The sequence below is a fragment of the Hemiscyllium ocellatum genome, chromosome 17 (assembly GCF_020745735.1).
Source record: "Hemiscyllium ocellatum isolate sHemOce1 chromosome 17, sHemOce1.pat.X.cur, whole genome shotgun sequence".
Taxonomy (NCBI): domain Eukaryota; kingdom Metazoa; phylum Chordata; class Chondrichthyes; order Orectolobiformes; family Hemiscylliidae; genus Hemiscyllium; species Hemiscyllium ocellatum.
Window position 1 is genome coordinate 65,325,405 of NC_083417.1, and position 20,571 is coordinate 65,345,975.

Here is a 20,571-nt window from a genome sequence, read left to right on the forward strand (position 1 = left end):
CCACTCTTTCACCAGTGAAAGGACGGTACTGCCTCCAAATCTCACACCAAGGGCCATTGAAAGCTTCAGTAAATGGGCTGTCGGAGCAGGTTGGCCGGAAATGAAATGAAACCTTCCCTGGGCAGCAGCTCGATTTAGTGCCTGTGCAGTGCCTCACAACACGCAGGCTGTGCTGACACAAGTGAAACACAGAGGGGCCTGACGCACTCCAGTCAGGCCTGGGCCTACCCAGGGCTGTGTATGACCTCGGGCACTGAGGGAAAAAAAACACGTCATCCTTTGACTCGGAGTTTAAGTCAATAAGTCCCAGTGTTGAAGCTGAAAAGCTTTTAGACAAAAAAAGTGTCTCACTCAGACAAAAACACATTGAGGTGAAAGCATGGTGATGTAATGTGAGGAACAAAGCATGAGGACTAGCCCCTCACCAAACCCCACAAGACATATTGAGCGAGTGTTCACTAGACGCTGACAATGCTATTTCACAACCAATTCGCTGAATTAATCAATCTCTCTCAGGTATTAAAGACATCTCTGTCCTCAATTACTGCTGCCAATGTCCGTGCGGCTTGGCCCAATAATGGGGCAAGCCTCATTTGCCCCACACAATGGTGGCCTCCTGCAAGACAGAATCTAACCACCTCCCCTCGATGTTTCGTGGCGTTATCCTGGCTGAGATCCCCCCACTCCCAAAATCCTGAGGTTTTCCATTGACCAGAAACTGAGCTGAGCCAGCCACGTGTGTACTGCGGCTACAAAAGCAGGAGTTGAGCAGTGAGCAACTCGCCTCCCCTTACTCCCTAAAGTATGTCCACCGTCTGCAAGGCACAAGGCAGGAGTGTGATGGAATACTCCCCTCTCGCCTGGATGGAGGCAGCTCCAGCAACAGTCAAGAAGCTTGATTGGCACCTCATCCACCCCATCCAACATCCACTCCCTCCATCACCAACACTCAGTAGCAGCAGGGTATACGATCTAGAAGAGGCACTGTAATAACTCAACGGAGTCTGCTTTAGAGCATTCCAAACCCATGACCTCAATCACCTGAAAGGACAGGGGCAGCAGATACAGGGGAACACAACCCCCTGCAAGTTCCTTCCCAAGCCACTCACCATCTTGACTTGGAAATATATCGCTGTTCCTTCAGTGTTGCTGGGTCAAAATCCTGGAACTCCCTCCCTGCAGGCATTGTGGGTGCCATTACGCACCAAGAATTATACCAGCTCAAGATGACAGCTCGTCACCAACTTCCCAATTAGAGTTGTGCAGGTCCGGCCAACACCACCCAATGCCCATGAGCACATTCAAATAAAAAATTGTTGGGATTCCAGTTGTTATGCCTCCAGGGTTGAACAGACAACAGACACCCTCTCTGGAGTTGACAAATTGCAAGGGAACTTGGCTCATCCAATATCTACCAAGGAAATGGTGGCCCTATCGTAAACGAGGCTAAACCAATGTAAACCTCAGAGCTGACAGGTGACCAGGGGGACCCTCGCACACCCCATATATCAGCACAATGGCCCTCTGTTCCCCTGCCACTCCAACCCTTCCATCAGCGCTGGGAGCCAATGCTACTCTTTCGGGTGGTGAATGAGTGTTTGATACCAGAATGCTCCTGGTGTCTACAGTTCAAAGTGGGGGCTCCTCACCTCCGTACAGAGTTAGCACACGCCCGCTTTCAGATCCTTGTTTGCACATTGCCCAGTGTTTGAGTCGACTCCCTCAGAGCCACTGTTGTGGCCATTAAGCTCCACAAACCAATTCAACTTCACGGCGACAATCCAGGAGACGGCCGCTTGGCCCTTCGTGCCTGTACTAGACCTTTGGAAGAACTTCCCAGTCGTGCTCTTTCCCCTCCCGAACAGCCCTGTTGCCTTCAACCCCCCCCAAGTGTGCGTGACTGCCCGAGATCAAGATGGAGGCTTCACCTTGTCGAAGTCCTCCTGCGTGGCTCGCATCTCCTTCCACGTCTTGTTCAACAGCTGGATGCAAATACAAAAGACCTCCTCGAAAACCCTGTCCTGGGCGAAGAACATGGGGTAGAAGTCTTGCCCGGTCTCCGAGGCTGCAAAGGTAGACAGAGACACATGTTGGGAACAGCAGCCACACCCTGGGGGGACTCCAGGTTTATCTGTTTTAACATCTCACCCTCACCCTGACCGACACTGCCCCACTTGGCAAGGAAGCAGCAATTCGATACAGGCTGAGAAACTTCTGGAAAAACTGAAGTCCTGCTCACTGAGCAAGGGGGAATCGAAAAGGGGAAAGGTTGGTCACTGGTTCACGACAGAGACAAATCAGGACAGGTGGTGATAAGACACCTTTATCTACACTCTCCAGAATTAGATTAGATTACTTACAGTGTGGAAACAGGCCCTTCGGCCCAACAAGTCCACACTGACCCGCCGAAGCGCAATCTACCCATACCCCTACATTTACCTCTTACCTAACACTACGGGCAATTTAGCATGGCCAATTCACCTGACCCGCACATCTTTGTGACTGTGGGAGGAAACCGGAGCACCCGGAGGAAACCCACGCAGACACGGGGAGAACGTGCAAACTCCACACAGTCAGTCGCCTGAGGTGGGAATTGAACCCAGGTCTCTGGCGCTGTGAGGCAGCAGTGCTAACCACTGTGCCACCGTGCCGCCCACTATGAGAGTCCAAATCCAGCTGCCTGTTTCCACCAGCAGCTAGCCCCTAGATCCCAGAGAGAACTGGATGAGGCCACTCGGTCTCTTCAGCGTATTCCTTTGTCCAGTCAGACCCACTGCTGATCCATGACTTAACTCCAAGTAACTGTGTTCTTGAACACATCGTGAGAATAAAGATCTAAAAATCCACGAGTTAATCGGAGCTCAGTTAAGGTTTGACCAGATGTCTACATGAACTGCCTGGGTTGGAGGGAGTGAGCTATCAAGGAGAGGTCAGAAAAAAACCTGGCCTGTTTTCTCTGGAGCAGCCGAGGCTGAGAGCAGACTTGGGGGAGGTTTATGGGTTACGAAGGCCTTGGGTAAGGTTGACGGTCAGAATTTCTTTCCCCAGAGTTGAAATGTCAAATACTTGAGGGCATGCATTTAAGGTGGGGGGGGGGGGGGGGGGGGGGGGGGGGGGGGGGGGGGGGAATGTTCAGGGGAGACGTGAGGGGCAGCTTTTCTTTTTATACAGAGGGTGGTGGGCACCTGAAACACACTGCCGGGGAGTAATGGTGGGGGTAGATACAATAGGAGCATTGAAGGGACTTTAAGATAAGTGCATGAATAAGGAATGGAGGGATACCGACCAAGGGCAGGCAGAAGGCATTCGTTTCATTTGGCGCCATGTCCAGCATAACATTGTGGGCCGAAGGGCCTATTCCTGTGGTGTACAGTTCGACATCCAAGATGTTTGCCATTTAACTCCTGATAGGACGTGCCTGGCTTGGATTTGAAATGACAGACACAGCTCCCATACCTCAGCAACAGCCTGAGGCCTGTGACAATCCCAATCTGACTGAAGGGAGGCCCCACAACTCGTGACTGAAGCAAACACTTTGAGCAACTCCGGTATATAAGACAGAGCTTTCCCGTCCAAAGCTCCCTAAAACTGTTAACTGATCATCGTCGAAGACACCCAGGTATTGGACGTTGTTTGGTTAGGGACTGGGATCACTAATACCTCCTGTCGCGCTGGGAGTCCCTGGAGAGGGAACACACTGGCCTCTGACAGTGTGTCTGACCACGGACTGGTGTTCATCACTAACCTCAGGAATGACGTTATGGTTTAATAAGTTTTGTTCCTGAGGCCCTTTGGGTGTTTAATTTGGTTATAATTTCTTCCAAAGACAAAGAAAGAGGCGATCTGCAAGGGATGCTGCTCATCATTATCTCCTCAAGCCCAACTTTAACATGATTCCTTTCACAATTGGATTTTGTTCTGTGATACAGCTTCCTTTGATGGTGCTGCTAACCTGGACAATTTGTAGATCCGGGTAAATGCAGGAAGGATATTCCCGGTGTCTGGGAGGTCTAGAACAAGGCTATGGGGTGGGACATTCAGGACTGAAATGGAGAGAAAACAAAACATTGAGTGTTTGCAAAGTGGAGTTAGATTTGGTTCTTAGGGCGAAAGAAATCAAAGGGGCAGGAAGTAGGAACAAGGTACAGCGTTGGATGATCCACCAATGAATGGCAGAACAGGCTCAAAGGGCCAAACAGCCTCCTTTTCAATGCGTCTCTTTTTCATTTGTTTCATTGGGATTATTATGAGAGTCTGAAGGGAGACACTGGCTAGGAGGCAGGGATATGTAAGGCTACTGCCTGGGAATAATTGATGGCGCCAAGTCAAAGGAAAGGTGGAAAATAAATGCTCCTGGTGTATAGGCAACACATTGGCAGGGAGATAGGATTGGCTGGCCGATAGAAAACAGAGGGTGGAGACCTGAACACCACCAGCCATCCAGTGTCACAGACGAGATAAGAATTAGATTCTTTTAGATTCGATTCCCTACAGTGTGGAAACAGGCCCTTCAGCCCAACATGTCCACACCGACCCTCTGAAGAGTAACCCACCCAGACCCATTTCCCTCTGACTAATGCACCTAACACTACGGGCAATTGAGCATGGCCAATTCACTCTAACCTGCACATTTTTGGATTGTGGGAGGAAACCGGAGCACCCGGAGGAAACCCACGCAGACATGGGGAGAATGTGCAAACTCCACACAGGACAGTCTCCCGAGGCTGGAATCGAACCTGGGTCCCTGGCACTGTGAGGCAGCAGTGCTAACCACTGAGCCACCGTGGCGCCCATTGGAACAGGAGTAGGCTGTTTGGGGCCTGAAACCTCCACCACCATTCAATAAGATCAGGGGTGAACCAATATCCCTCGCTGTAGACAGGCATGAGGCTGGGAGAACACAGCAAGCCAGGCAGCATCTGGACGTGGGGAGGTGGTGAGGTGGGGATAAGTGGGGACAGCGAGAGGGTATGGCCTGGTTGCTCACCAACTGGATTCATCTCTCTCATTGACCAACTAGAGCATACCCTCGACCTGTCTCCATTATCCCCACCTCGCCATCCTGCCTCCCCCCACCCCCTTTCTCTACAGCTCCCCCCTCACACCCACCCCAAATCCTGAAGAAGGGTTATGCCCGAAATGTTGACTTCCCCACCTCCTGATGCTGCCTGGCTTGCTGTGTTCTCCCAGCCTCCTGCTTGGTTAAATATCTAACCGCCCTGTATTGTGACGAGCAGCGATACAGGGGCGAGGGGGAAACGTACGTGGGTCTCCGATCTTGAGTATCTCACAGAGGATGACGGTGAGCTGAATGCTGCCACGCCCAAATGGGCACTCATGCTTGTCTACACGGCTGCTGTTCTCCAGGACAAACTGTCAAACAGAAAGAGAGAGTCAGTTTGTTCCCGGGCCTACCAGGCCACTCCCCAACCTCCCCAACAGACAACGTGGTGATAACTGAAGGGTTGGTGGCTCCAGCCAGAACCTGAGCTAGAGACAGCCTGTGGCTCATACTGATCACCCAGCCCAACCCACACAGAGACACTCGCACACACACACACCCTCACAGAGACACTCGCACACACACCCTCACACAGAGACACTCGCACACACACACACACCCTCACATAGAGACACGCGCACACACACACACACCCTCACATAGAGACACGCGCACACACACACACCCTCACATAGAGACACTCGCACACATACACCCTCACATAGAGACACTCACACACACACACACACACTCGCACACACACCCTCACACAGAGACACTCGCACACACACACACACCGTCACACAGAGACACTCGCACACACATACACCCTCACATAGAGACACTCGCGCACACACACACACACACACACAGTCACACAGAGACACTCGCACACACACCCTCACACAGAGACACTCGCACACACACCCTCACACAGAGACACGTGCACAGACACACACACACAGTCACACAGAGACACTCGCACAGACACACACACACTCCCTCACACACCCCCTCACACAGACACACACCCTCACACAGGAACACTCACACAGACACACACACACCCCCTCACACAGAGACACTCGCACACACACACACCGTCACACAGAGACACTCGCACAGACACACACACACCGTCACACAGAGACACTCGCACAGACACACACACACTCCCTCACACACCCCCTCACACAGGAACACTCACACCCGCACACACACACACCGTCACACAGAGACACTCGCACAGACACACACACCCTCACACAGAGACACTCGCACAGACACACACACAGACACACTCACACAGACACACACACACTCACAGAGAATCGCACAGACACACACACATCCACACAGAGACACTCACACAGACACACTCGCACAGACCTACACTCACTCACACAGGAACACTCGCACAGACACACTCACACAGACACACACACACTCACACAGGCACACACACCCTCACACAGGCACACAGACAGACACACTCTCACAGACACACAGACCCACACAGAAACACTCGCACAGAGATACACACCCTCACACAGAGAAAATCGCACAGACACACATACATCCACACAGAGAAATTCGCAGACACACACACCTTCACACTGAGAGACTCGCACAGACGCACACACACCCTCACACAGAGACACTCGCACAGACACACACACCTTCACACAGAGACACTCACACACACAGACCCTCACACAGAGACACTCGCACAGACACCCACACAGACACACTCGCACAGACACACACACACACAGAGACACTCGCACAGACACACACACACCCTCACACAGAGTCACTCGCACAGACACACACACACACACACACACACACCCACACACAGAGACACTCACACAGACACACACACACCCTCACACAGAAACACAAACACCCTCACACAGAAACACTTGCACAGACACACACACACACACACCTTCACACAGAGACACTCGCACAGAGACAAACACCCTCACAGACACACACACATACCCTCACAGAGACACACACCCTCACACAGAGACACTCGCACAGACACACACACACACACACCTTCACACAGAGACACTCGCACAGAGACAAACACCCTCACAGACACACACACATACCCTCACAGAGACACACACCCTCACACAGAGACAATCGCACAGAGACATACACCCTCACACAGAGACACTCGCACAGACACACACACACCCTCACACAGAGACACTCGCACAGACACACACCCTCACACAGAGACACTCGCATGGACACACACACCCTCACGGACGGACACACCCTCACACAGAGACACTCACACAGACACACACACCTTCACACAGGAACACTTGCACAGACACACACACGCACACACACACACACACACACACACACACACAGAGAATCGCACAGACACACACACACATCCACACAGAGGCCCCACACACCTTCACACAGGCACACAGATAGACACACTCTCACAGACACACAGACCCACACGCACAGACACACAACATGACACAGAGACACTCGCACAGACACACCCTAACACAGGAACACCCGCACAGACACACACACACACACTCACACAGAGACACTCGCACGGACACACACACCCTCACACAGGAACACTCGCACAGACACACACACACACACCCACACAGAGATACTCGCACGGACACACACACCCTCACACAGGAACACTCGCACGGACACACACACACCCTCACACAGAGACACTCGCACAGACACACACCCTCACACAGAGACACTCGCACAGACACACCCACACAGACACACACCCTCACACAGAGACACTCGCACAGACACACACCCTCACACAGAGACACTCACACAGACACACTCGCACACACACACACCCTCACACAGAGACACTCGCACAGACACACACCCTCACACAGAGACACTCGCACACACACACACCCTCACACAGACACACCCACACAGAGACACTCGCACACACACACACCCTCACACAGAGACACTCGCACAGACACACACCCTCACACAGAGACACTCGCATGGACACACACACCCTCACACAGGAACACTCGCACAGACACACAAACCCTCACACAGGAACACTCGCACAGACACACACCCTCACACAGAGACACTCGCACAGACACACCCTCACACAGGAACACTCGCACAGACACACACACACCCTCACACAGAGACACTCGCACAGACACACCCTCACACAGGAACACTCGCTCGGACACACACCCTCACACAGAGACACTCGCACAGACACACATCCTCACACAGAGACACTCGCACAGACACACCCTCACACAGGAACACTCGCACAGACACACACCCTCACACAGAGACACTCGCACAGACACACACCCTCACACAGAGACACTCGCACAGACACACCCTCACACAGAGACACTCGCACAGACACACACACACCCTCACACAGAGACACTCGCACAGACACACCCTCACACAGGAACACTCGCTCGGACACACACCCTCACACAGAGACACTCGCACAGACACACATCCTCACACAGAGACACTCGCACAGACACACCCTCACACAGGAACACTCGCACAGACACACACCCTCACACAGAGACACTCGCACAGACACACACCCTCACACAGAGACACTCGCACAGACACACCCTCACACAGGAACACTCGCTCGGACACACACCCTCACACAGGAACACTCGCACGGGGACACACACCCTCACACAGACACACACACCATCACACAGAGACACTCGCACGGACACACACCCTCACACAGAGACACTCGCACAGACACACACACACCCTCACATAGAGAAACTCACACAGGCACACACACCCTCACACAGGCACACAGACAGACACACTCTCACAGACACACAGACCCACACAGAGACACTCGCACAGAGACACTTGCACAGACACACACCCTCACACAGAGACACTCGCACAGACACACACCCTCACACAGGAACACTCGCACAGACACACACCATCACACAGAGACACTCGCACAGACACACACCCTCACACAGGAACACTCGCACGGACACACACACCCTCACACAGGAACACTCGCACGGACACACACACCCTCACACAGGAACACTTGCACGGACACACACACCCTCACACAGGAACACTCGCACAGACACACACACCCTCACACAGAGACACTCGCACAGACACACACACCTTCACACAAGAACACTCGCACAGACACCCACACACCCACATAGACACACACACACACACAGAACCACACAGACACACACACACACACATCCACACAGAGACACACACCCTCACATAGGAACACTTGTACAGACACACACCCCCTCACACAGGAACACTTGCACGGACACACACACCCTCACACAGGAACACTTGCACGGACACACACACCCTCACACAGGAACACTCGCACAGACACACACACCCTCACACAGAGACACTCGCACAGACACACACACCTTCACACAAGAACACTCGCACAGACACCCACACACCCACATAGACACACACACACACACAGAACCACACAGACACACACACACACACATCCACACAGAGACACACACCCTCACATAGGAACACTTGTACAGACACACACCCTCACACAGAGACACTCGCACACACACACACACACACCCTCAAATAGAGACACTCGCGCACACACACACACACCCACACAGAGACACTCGCACAGATACACACCCTCACACAGAGACAGTCGCACGGACACACACACCCTCACACAGAGACACTCGCACGGACACACACACACTCACAGAGACACTCGCACAGACACACACACACTCACAGAGACACTCACACAGACACACACACCCACACAAAGAGACACTCACACAGGCACACACACACACTCACAAAGAGACACTCACACAGGCACACACACACTGTCACACACACACCCTCACACAGAGATACTCGCACAGACACACACACACACCCACACACAGAGACACTCACACAGACACACACACTCACACAGAAACACTCGCACAGACACACACACCCTCACACAGAAACACTCGCACAGACACACACACACCCTCACACAGAGACACTCACACAGACACACAAACACCCACACTCTCACACAGAGACAAACGCACAGACACACACACATCCACACAGAGACACTCACACACACACACCCTCACAGGAACACTCGCACACACACACCCTCACACAGAGACACTCGCACAGACACACACACCCTCACACAGACACCCACACCGAGACACTCGCACAGGCACACACACACTCGCATAGAGACACTCGCACAGACACACACCCTCACACAGAGACACTCACACCCACCCACACAGAGACACTCGCACAGACACACACCCTCACACAGAGACAATCGCACAGACACACACACCCTCACACAGAGACACTCGCACGGACACACACACCATCACACAGAGAAACTCGACAGACACACCCACACATAGACACTTGCACAGACACACACCCTCACACAGAGACAATCGCACAGACACACACACATCCACACTGAGAAATTCGCAGACACACACACCTTCACACTGAGAGACTCGCACAGACACACACACACACACCCTCACACAAAGACACTCGCACAGACACACCCACACATAGACACTCACACAGACACACACACCCACCCACACAGAACCCACATTCACACACACCCACCGATACAGAACCCACACACACTCACCCGCACAGAACCAACACTCACTCACACCCACCCACATAGAACCCAAAGTCACTCACACACACCCATCCACACAGAACCTACACTCACACGCACACCCACCTACACCGAACCCACACATACACACCCACTGATACAGAGCCCACACTCTCACACGCCCACTCGCACAGAACCCACACTCACACACAGAATCCACTCACTCACACACACCCACACACAGAATCCACACTCACTCACACACACACACACCCACACACAGAATCCACACTCACTCACACACACCCACACACAGAGCCCACACTCACACACACCCACCCACACAAAGCCCATACTCACTAACACATACCCACACAGAATCCACACTCTCACACCCACCCGCACAGAACCCACACTCACTCACACCCACACACACAGAACCTACACTCACACTCACCCGCACAGAATCCACACTCACACACCCACCCACACTCACACACTCACCCACACAGAATCCACACTCACACACCCACCCACACAGAACCCACACTCACTCACACACACCCACCCACACAGAACCCACACTCACTCACACCCACCCACCCATACAGAACCCACACTCACTCACACCCACCCATACAGAACCCACACTCACTCACACCCACCCACACCCATCCACACAGAATCCACACTCACTCACACACACCCACCCACACAGAACCCACACTCACTCACACACACCCACCCACACAGAACCCACACTCACTCACACCCATCCACCCACACAGAACCCACACTCACTCTCACCCACCCACCCATACAGAACCCACACTCACTCACACCCACCCACCACACAGTATTCACACTTACTCATACATACACACCCACACAGTATCCACACTCACTCACACACACCCACCCGCACAGAACCCACACTCTCTCATCCACCCACACAGAACCCACACTCTCCCACACCCACCCGCACCGAACCCACACACACTCACCTGCACAGAACCCACACCCACTCACACCCACACACACGCACCCATCCACACAGAACTACATTCACACACACCCACCCACAGAATCGACACTCACTCACACACACCCACCGATACAGAACCCACACTCTCACACACCCACCTGCACAGAACCCACACACTCACTCTCACACTCACACACACACACACAGAATCCACACTCTCACTCACCCGCACAGAAACCACACTCACTCACACCCCACCCATACAGAACCCACACTCACACCCACACACACACATGCACCCATACAGAACCCACACACCCACACACTCACACACCCACACACACAGAACCCACACTCACTCACACACACCCACCCACACACAGCCATCCACACAAAGCCCACATTCACTAACACATACCCGCACAGATTCCATACTCACACCCACAGAACCCACACTCACTCACACACACCCCCACACAGAACCCACACTCACTCACACACACCCCCACACAGAATCCACACTCTCACACAATCACTCACACACACAAACCTGCAGAGAATCCACATTCTCACACACTCACTCACACCAAATTCACACACACACACCCGCAGAGAATCCACACTCACTCACATGCATCCACACAGAACCCACACTCACATACGCACAGAATCCACACTCACTCATTCACACCCACCCATAGAATCCACACTCACTCACACGTACCCACCACACAGTATTCACACTTACTCATACATACACACCCACACAGTATCCACACTCACTCACACACATACACCCACACAGAATTCACACTCACTCACACCCACCCACACAGAATGCACACTCACACACATCCACCCACACAGAATCCACACTCACTCATTCACACCCACCCACAGAATCCACACTCACTCACACGTACCCACCACACAGTATTCACACTTACTCATACATACACACCCACACAGTATCCACACTCACTCACACACATACACCCACACAGAATGCACACTCACACACATCCACCCACACAGAATCCACACTCACTCACACCCACCCACACAGAATCCACTCTCACACAATCACTCACACACACAAACCCGCAGAGAATCCACATTCTGATACACTCACTCACACCAAATTCACACACACACACAGAATCCACACTCACTCACACACATACACCCACACAGAATCCATACTCACTCACACCCACCCCCACACACACAGAACCCACACTCACTCACACCCACCTGCACAGAATCCACACTCACTCACACCCACCCACACAGAATCCACACTCACTCACACCCACCCACCCACACAGAATCCACACTCACTCACACCCACCGAGAACCCACTCACACACACCCATCCACAAAATCCACACTCACTCACACTCACCCACACACAATCACACCTACACACACAGAACCCACTCTCACACACTCACCCGCACAGAATCCACACTCACTCATTCACACCCACCCACATAATCCACACTCACTCACACGTACCCACCACACAATATCCACACTTACTCTCACACACCCACACAGAATCCACACTCACTCACACCCCCCAGACAGAACCCACACTCACTCACCCCCCCCACACAGAACCCACACTCACTCACATCCCCCCACACAGAATCCACACTCTCGCACACTCACTCACACCAAATTCACATTCATACCCGCACAGAATCCACACTCACTCCCACCCCCCCACACAGACCACACACAACCCACACTCACACCCCCACCCACAGAGAACCCACACTCACTCACACCCCCCCCCCCACAGAGAACCCACACTCACTCACACACCCCCATACAGAACCCACACTCACATGGACTCACTTACAGACTCGCACAGAGACTCACACGTACATACACACGCACACACACAGACTCTCACTTACATATACACATGCATGCAGACTCACACCTACACATGAACGCGCACACATACTCACACTTACATATGCACACACACATACACCCCCCCGCACAGAGAGACAAACTCACACACACGTAGTTATACATACCAACCCATTGGATGGTCATGAAGAGTAAGTGACTATAACTGTTGGAGCCAATTACAACATCTACTCTGGTGGTGCGATAACAGCTAACAGCTACCACCCCCTCACCAAGGGCGGGGGGGGGGGGGGGGGGAGATGGGCTCTGCTCCTTTGGTGGAGCTCCAAGAAAGAAAGGAGTGTTGGAGAATTGCACTGATGCCAACAGAGAGGTGTGCCACACACTGGGTGGTATTCCTGCCAGGGGGCAGGAGCACTGGCCTCTAACTCCAGGGCAGAACCTGATGCTGAGGCAAGATGTATTGATAACATGGCCACACAAGTTGGATATCAACCGTTCCAATGGACAGCAATAGGAGCTGGTCAGAATGGGACAGAGCCCTGGTGATGGCAAGACATTGGATGCTCCACCATCACTCCCCATCCACAACATGGATGGAAGAATGTCACAGGGTTCAGTTAGCACCACCACCACCCCACCCTGACTCACCTACACTGTTCGTTTATCGTTCACATCAATAACCCTCACTTCCCCACGGCATTAATCACCTCGGCCTCTTACATTTCAAGGTAAAGGGTCCCACCCAAGTGCCAACAACGCAAGCCACGTGGTCGTGCAATGCCAACCGCTGGTTTCTGACGGAGCACAGGGAGAGGAAAGTGCCACCTTACCCGGTTATAGGCATCAGCGTGGTGCGCGGCAAAGTAAGTCATGTTATCCAGAGGTAGCAGGCCAGGAGGCGTCCGGCTGAAGTCCAAGGAGGGATTGGCACTGTTCTGCAGGAGGAAAGGACAACGTGGTTAGGGATGGCAAAAAAATCGATGGAGGGGCAGGAGGTGCTGAGGACTCTGCAGAAGGACTCGGAAAAGCTAAGGGAGCGGGCAGCAGATGGAGTACAATGTGGGAAAGTATGAGGGAATACACTTTGGCTGGAAGAATAGAAGCATAAGTTATTTCCTAAATGGGGGAAGGCTTCGGAAATCTAAAGACTTGAGCCTCCTAGTTCAGGATTCCCTTAACACGAACGTTCGGTTGGCAGTTAGGAAGGTAATGTTAGCGTTCATCTCAAAGGGGCTAGAGTCCATGGCTGAGGCTGTGTAAGTCTCTGGTTGGACGGTGTTTGGAATATTGTGAGCAGGTTTGGGCCCTGTATCCAAGGAAAGAGCTGGTCCAGAGGATGTTTACAAGGATGATCCCCAGGATGAAGGGCCTGGCATATGGAGAACAGTTAAGCACTCTGGGTCGGTACTCGATGGAGTTTAGAAGGATAAGGAGTGGATCTGACTGAAACCTTCAGAATATTGAGAGGCCAGGACAGAGTGGACGCGGAGATGATGCTCCCACCAGTGGGAGAGATTAGGAGCTGAGGGCACAGCCTCAGAGTGATGGGGCGGCCCTTCAGGACTGAGCTGAGGAGGAATTTCTCCAGCCAGAGGGTGGTGAAAGCTGTGGCAGGGACCAAAGACATTCAGATGGAGGAGGTTTCATCCACTTTGGGACCTCACATCAGACAATGGAGGGATCAGGAGAGAACTGGTGGTGAGGAGGTAGGGATGGATTTGTCTGCATACTTTTTGCATTTTTACCATTTTTGAAACTTTCTTTTAACAATTGCACACTGCAAATTGGTGCTGTATTTTGGGGTGATGGCATCAATAGGCAGCGAGCAGGTAAATGCAGAGGTAAGAGTGTGGGAACAGGAATAGGAGCCATTGGCTGGGAGCGGAACAAGTGAGTGAACACTGAGGAGATGTTGAGGAGGATGGTGTGGTCACACAAGTAGATAGGGTGGTAAAGGTGGCATATGGCATGCTTTACTGGTTGGGGAACCAAGTATTAGGGTCAGGATGAATTTCCTATTCCTTGGATGCTGCCTAACCTGCTGTGCTTTAACCAGCAACACATTTTCAACTCAGGATGACATGTTGCAGCTTTCTAGGACTTGGGTTAGCCCCCCCCCCCTAAACAACTGTGATCAATCCTGGTCACCACATTACAGGAAGGATGTGGGGGCTTTGGAGAGGGTGCTGAAGAGGTTTACCAGGACGCTGCCTGGATTAGAGGGTATGAGCTACAAGGAGAGGCTGGAAAAACTCAGGTTGTTTTCTCTGGAGCAGCAGGGGCTGAGAGGAGACTTGGTAGACGTCTATAAGATGGTAGGGTGAGAGGGGGAAGTTCAAAGAAGATATGAGGAGGAGCTTTCTGTTACACAGAGAGTGGGAGGAGTCTGGAATGCACTGCCAGGGGTGGGGGAGGAGGCAGATAGGATAGGGGCGCAAAGGGGACTTTTAGATAAGCACTTGACTATTCAAGGAATGGAGAGATATAGACCAAGGGCAGGCAGAAGGGATTAGTTTGGCATCATGTTCAGCACAACATGGTGGGCTGAAGGGACTGTTCCTGGACTGTGCTGTTCGATGTTCTGAAGGGAGCCTGGTGCTGGAGCACAAGTTTGCTACGACAGAGACGGGGGGGGGAGCGGAATCAAGGCATTGTTTTATTGAGGAGAGGGGTAATGATGGCAGATTTGAAAGAGAGGAGGAAGTGAACTATTAATGATGTCCTTTGTGATTTTCCATCCTTCCAGTGATACACTGGGCCAAACATCCTCTGAAGTTGTCCCCAGTCCAATGCTCTTGACACAAACTTGTATCGTTCTCTAGTTTTAGTCTTATATTTAATAAAGAATATGTCTGTCTTGGATGTGGTATGGTGAAGGTTCATTGAAATGGTTCCCGGGATTTTCCCACGCAGAGTAAATTCACTGGCGTTCAGAAGCATTAGATCTCACTGATACAAAGCTCTGAAGATGCTAACGTGGTAAATCAAGACATTGTTGCCCTGATGGGAACGAGTGGCCAGAGTTTCAAAATAAGGGACCAGTCATTTAGCACAGAGACGAGGAAAGAGTTTTCACTCCTTTGAGTTCTCCACTCAGAGCACCTCCACCGTTACATACCTTCAAAATTCAGATGAGCAGGTATTTTGGATGTTAGTTGAATCACGGGATAAGGGCGATAGGTGTGGAAGTGGAGTTGAAACCGAAGATCAGCCACAATTGTATTGAATGAAGGAGCAGGCTTGATGGGCCAAATGGGCTGCTGCAACTCCTACTTATTCTGTCCACATGTTTCAACAATACTGGCACCTCTTCAACAAGGTCAAAAGTTGTTGTGGTTCTGTTCGCTGAGCTGGGAGTTTTTCTTGCAAACGTTTCATCCCCTGTCTAGGTGACATCCTCAGTGCTTGGGAGCCTCCTGTGAAGCGCTTCTGTGATGTTTCCTCCGGCATTTATAGTGGTTTGAATCTGCCGCTTCCGGTTGTCAGTTGTTGTCCGCTGCAGTGGCTGGTTATATAGGGTCTAGGTCAATGTATCTGTTAATCGAATTAGTGGATGAGTGCCATGCTTCTAGGAATTCCCTGGCTGTTCTCTGTTTGGCTTGTCCTATAATAGTAGTGTTGTCCCAGTCGAACTCATGTTACTTGTCATCTGAGTGTATGGCTACTAGGGATAGCTGGTCTTGTCGTTTCGTGGCTAGTTGGTGTTCATGGATGTGGATCGTTAGCTGTCTTCCTGTTTGTCCCATGTAGTGTTTTGTGCAGTCCTTGCATGGGATTTTGTACACTACGTTGGTTTTGCTCATGCTGGGTATCGGGTCCTTTGTCCTGGTGAGTTGTTTTCTGAGAGTGGCTGTTGGTTTGTGTGCTGTTATGAGTCCAAGTGGTCGCAGCAGTCTGGCTGTCAGTTCAGAAATGCTCCTGATGTATGGGAGTGTGGCCAGTCCTTTGGGTTGTGGCATGTCCTCATTTCGTTGTCTTTCCCTGAGGCATCTGTTGATGAAATTGTGCGGGTATCCATTCTTGGTGAATACCTTGTATAGGTGTTCTTCTTCCTCTTTTTGTAGTTCAGGTGTGCTGCAGTGTGTTGTGGCTCTTTTGAATAATGTCCTGATGCAACTTCGTTTGTGTGTGTTGGGGTGGTTGCTTTCATAGTTCAGGACTTGGTCTGTGTGTGTGGCTTTTCTGTATACCTTTGTGGTGAATTCTCCGTTCGGTGTTCTTTGTACCATCACATCCAGGAATGGGAGCTGGTTGTCCTTCTCTTCCTCTCTCGTGAATTGGATTCCTGTGATTGTGGCGTTGATGATCCGGTGTGTGTTCTCTGTTTCTGTGTTTTTAATGATTACAAAGGTGTCGTCCATGTATCTGACCCAGAGTTTGGGTTGTACTTGCATTAAAACGGTTTGTTCTAACCTTTGCATTACTGCTTCTGCTATCAGTCCGGCGATCAGTGAGCCCATGGGTGTTCCGTTGATTTGTTCATATATCTGGTTGTTGAATGTGAAGTGTGTTGTGAGGCACAGGTCCAGTAGTTTAAGTATGCCGTTTTTGTTAATAACAGAAGCAGTATAAATGCCAGAGGAATCAGCACAGAAGCGTTTCACAGGAGGCTCCCAAGCACTGAAGATGTCACCTAGAAAGGGGACGAAACGTTTGCAAGAAAACTCCCAGCTCGGCGAACAGAACTACAACAACGAGCACCCGAGCTACAAATCTTCTCCCAAACTTTGAAGGTCAGAAGTTGTCCTACCCACAAAACCTGGGAAAATTTAATCTGGTTAATTGCTGCCCCATCAGTCTACTCTCGATCAGACTCTAATCAGACTCTGGTTTCCAACATCTGCAGTCCTTGTTTTTACCTACTCTCGACAATAAAGGGATGGAAGGTGTCCTCAACAGTGCTATCAAGCAGGACCCGCTCAGCAATAATCTGCTCAGTGACGCCAACTTTGGGTTCCCCCAGGGCCACTCAGCTTCTGATCTCATCACAGCCTTGGGTTCAAACATGGTACAAAGAGCTGAATCCCAGAGGGGAGGGGAGAGGGACATCAAGGCTGCATTCGACCGAGTGTGGCATCAAGGAGCCCTGGCAAAACTGGAATCAGTGGGTATCAGGGGGCAAACGCTCCACTGGCTGGAGTCATACCAGTACACAGGAAGATGGCTGCCCTTATTGGGGGGAGGAAGTGAGGACTGCAGATGCTGGAGACTAAAGTCAAGATTAGAGTGGTGCTGGAAAAGCACAGCAGGTCAGGCAGCATCCGAGGTGCAGGAAAATCGACGTGTCGGGCAAAAGCCCTTCATCTAGGGGGTCTTTCTTGCCATTATTGGAGGTCAGGCATCTCAGCCACAGGACATCTCTGCAGAAATTCCTCGGGCTCAACCATCTTTATCAATGACCTACACTCCATCATTAGGTCAGACGTGGGGATGTTTGCTGATGACTGCACAGTGTTGAGCACCTCAGATACTGAAGCAGTCACACCCATATTCAGGAAAACCTGGACAATATCCAGGCTTAGCTAATATTTCTGGCATACGAACGCAAAATACTTAAACAATACAGAGTTTAACCAACTCTCTGACACTCAGTGGTGGCACCAACATCAAAATCCCACCACAGGCGCCCCTGGGGTTAACCATTGACTGAACCAGCCGAGAAGGACAAGAGCAGCACATGCAAGTGATCATCGCCCTGACCTGGGACGACGGTGCTGTCCCTTCCTCACTGAATTAGCTACCTATCAGCATGGTCGGTCTACATTCACCATCCAGGCTGGAGCAGTGTCACAGATTGGAGCACTGACAACCACTCAAGGATGTTTGACGTTGGGACAACAAACAGTGGCCTTGCAGGAGACAACCACAATCCCACAACAAGTTAAAAAACAAATAACATGACATTTTAAACTAAACTCCTTTGCAGAAAGGATGAGATGAACTGGACATTTGTGTGGTCCCTTCTGGAGCACTGTGTCCAGTTCTGGTCGCCCTGTTACAGGAGGGAGATTATTAAGCTGGAGGGGATTCATCAGAGATTTACCAGGATGTTGGCAGGAATGGAGGGCTTGAGTTGTAAGGATAGGCTGGGACATAGGAGTGACCTTGTAGAGGTTTCCAAAACAATGAGGGGCATGGATAATGTGAATGGCAGGGGTTTGTTCTCTAGAGTGGGAGATTTCACAACCGGGGTCATATTTTGAAGGTGAGAGGAGAAAGATTTAAAGAGGACATGAGGGACATTTTCTTTATTTTTAAACACAGAGCGGTATGAACTTCCAGAGGAAGGGGTTTAGAAAACAACATTTGGATAAGTACATGAATAGTTTAGTTTGGGATTATGGTCAGCATGAAGTGGTTGGACCGAAGGGCCTGTTTATGTGCTGTACGGACTCTGTAGCTGACCTTCAGTCAGCCAACTCTGGCCAAGCTGGGATGAGTGATTGTGGCTGGAGGGGGAAATCTATAACATTGCAACAATAAGTGTCACGGGTTATGTCATTGGATGAGGACTAGCCCCAGACGAACTCAACCTCAGTCCCTGCTCTGTCAGGCTGGGGAGCTGAACTGGGTTGGAGTAAAAACCGGGAGCAGGAGCAAAGCCATCGTTTCTCAAGGGGTTCCCAGTGCCCCTTAGGGGAAACGGGCCAGTCCCACACCAATGGGATGGACTGAGCAAGCCACTCCAGTGTACCCAAACCAGAGATGGGCAACAGATGCCAGTCCACCCAGTGTTGGCATCTATTGCCACTTACAAAGAATGAGTTAAAGCAAGAAATAATGAGGAAGGGTATACTAAGGGTCGAAAACTTTCAATATGGCCTCAATCTGGAACAGTGGGTTAACAGTGGGATATTGTCCATGGAGAGATGCCAAATGGGGCAATACAGCCATTCTTAAGATCCAAGATGGATTGAGACAGGCCATTCTGACTCATCAAACCACCCGCCTTCCACAATGTTGAGTTGACTGATTGAGTATTGAACC

The 20,571-nt window shown here is 51.4% G+C and overlaps 1 protein-coding gene across 1 annotated transcript in view; it reads right to left on the reverse strand.

The window, feature by feature from the left end:
• Positions 1–20,571, reverse strand: part of elmo3 (engulfment and cell motility 3) — a 116,112-nt gene that overhangs the window by 34,724 nt on the left and 60,817 nt on the right. The window contains exons 13-15 of the mRNA XM_060838261.1: positions 14,415–14,519; positions 5,265–5,373; positions 1,929–2,065 (exon numbers count right to left, since the gene is read on the reverse strand). Coding sequence (XP_060694244.1) covers positions 1,929–2,065; positions 5,265–5,373; positions 14,415–14,519 — 351 coding nt within the window. The remainder of the gene's footprint in view (positions 1–1,928; positions 2,066–5,264; positions 5,374–14,414; positions 14,520–20,571) is intronic.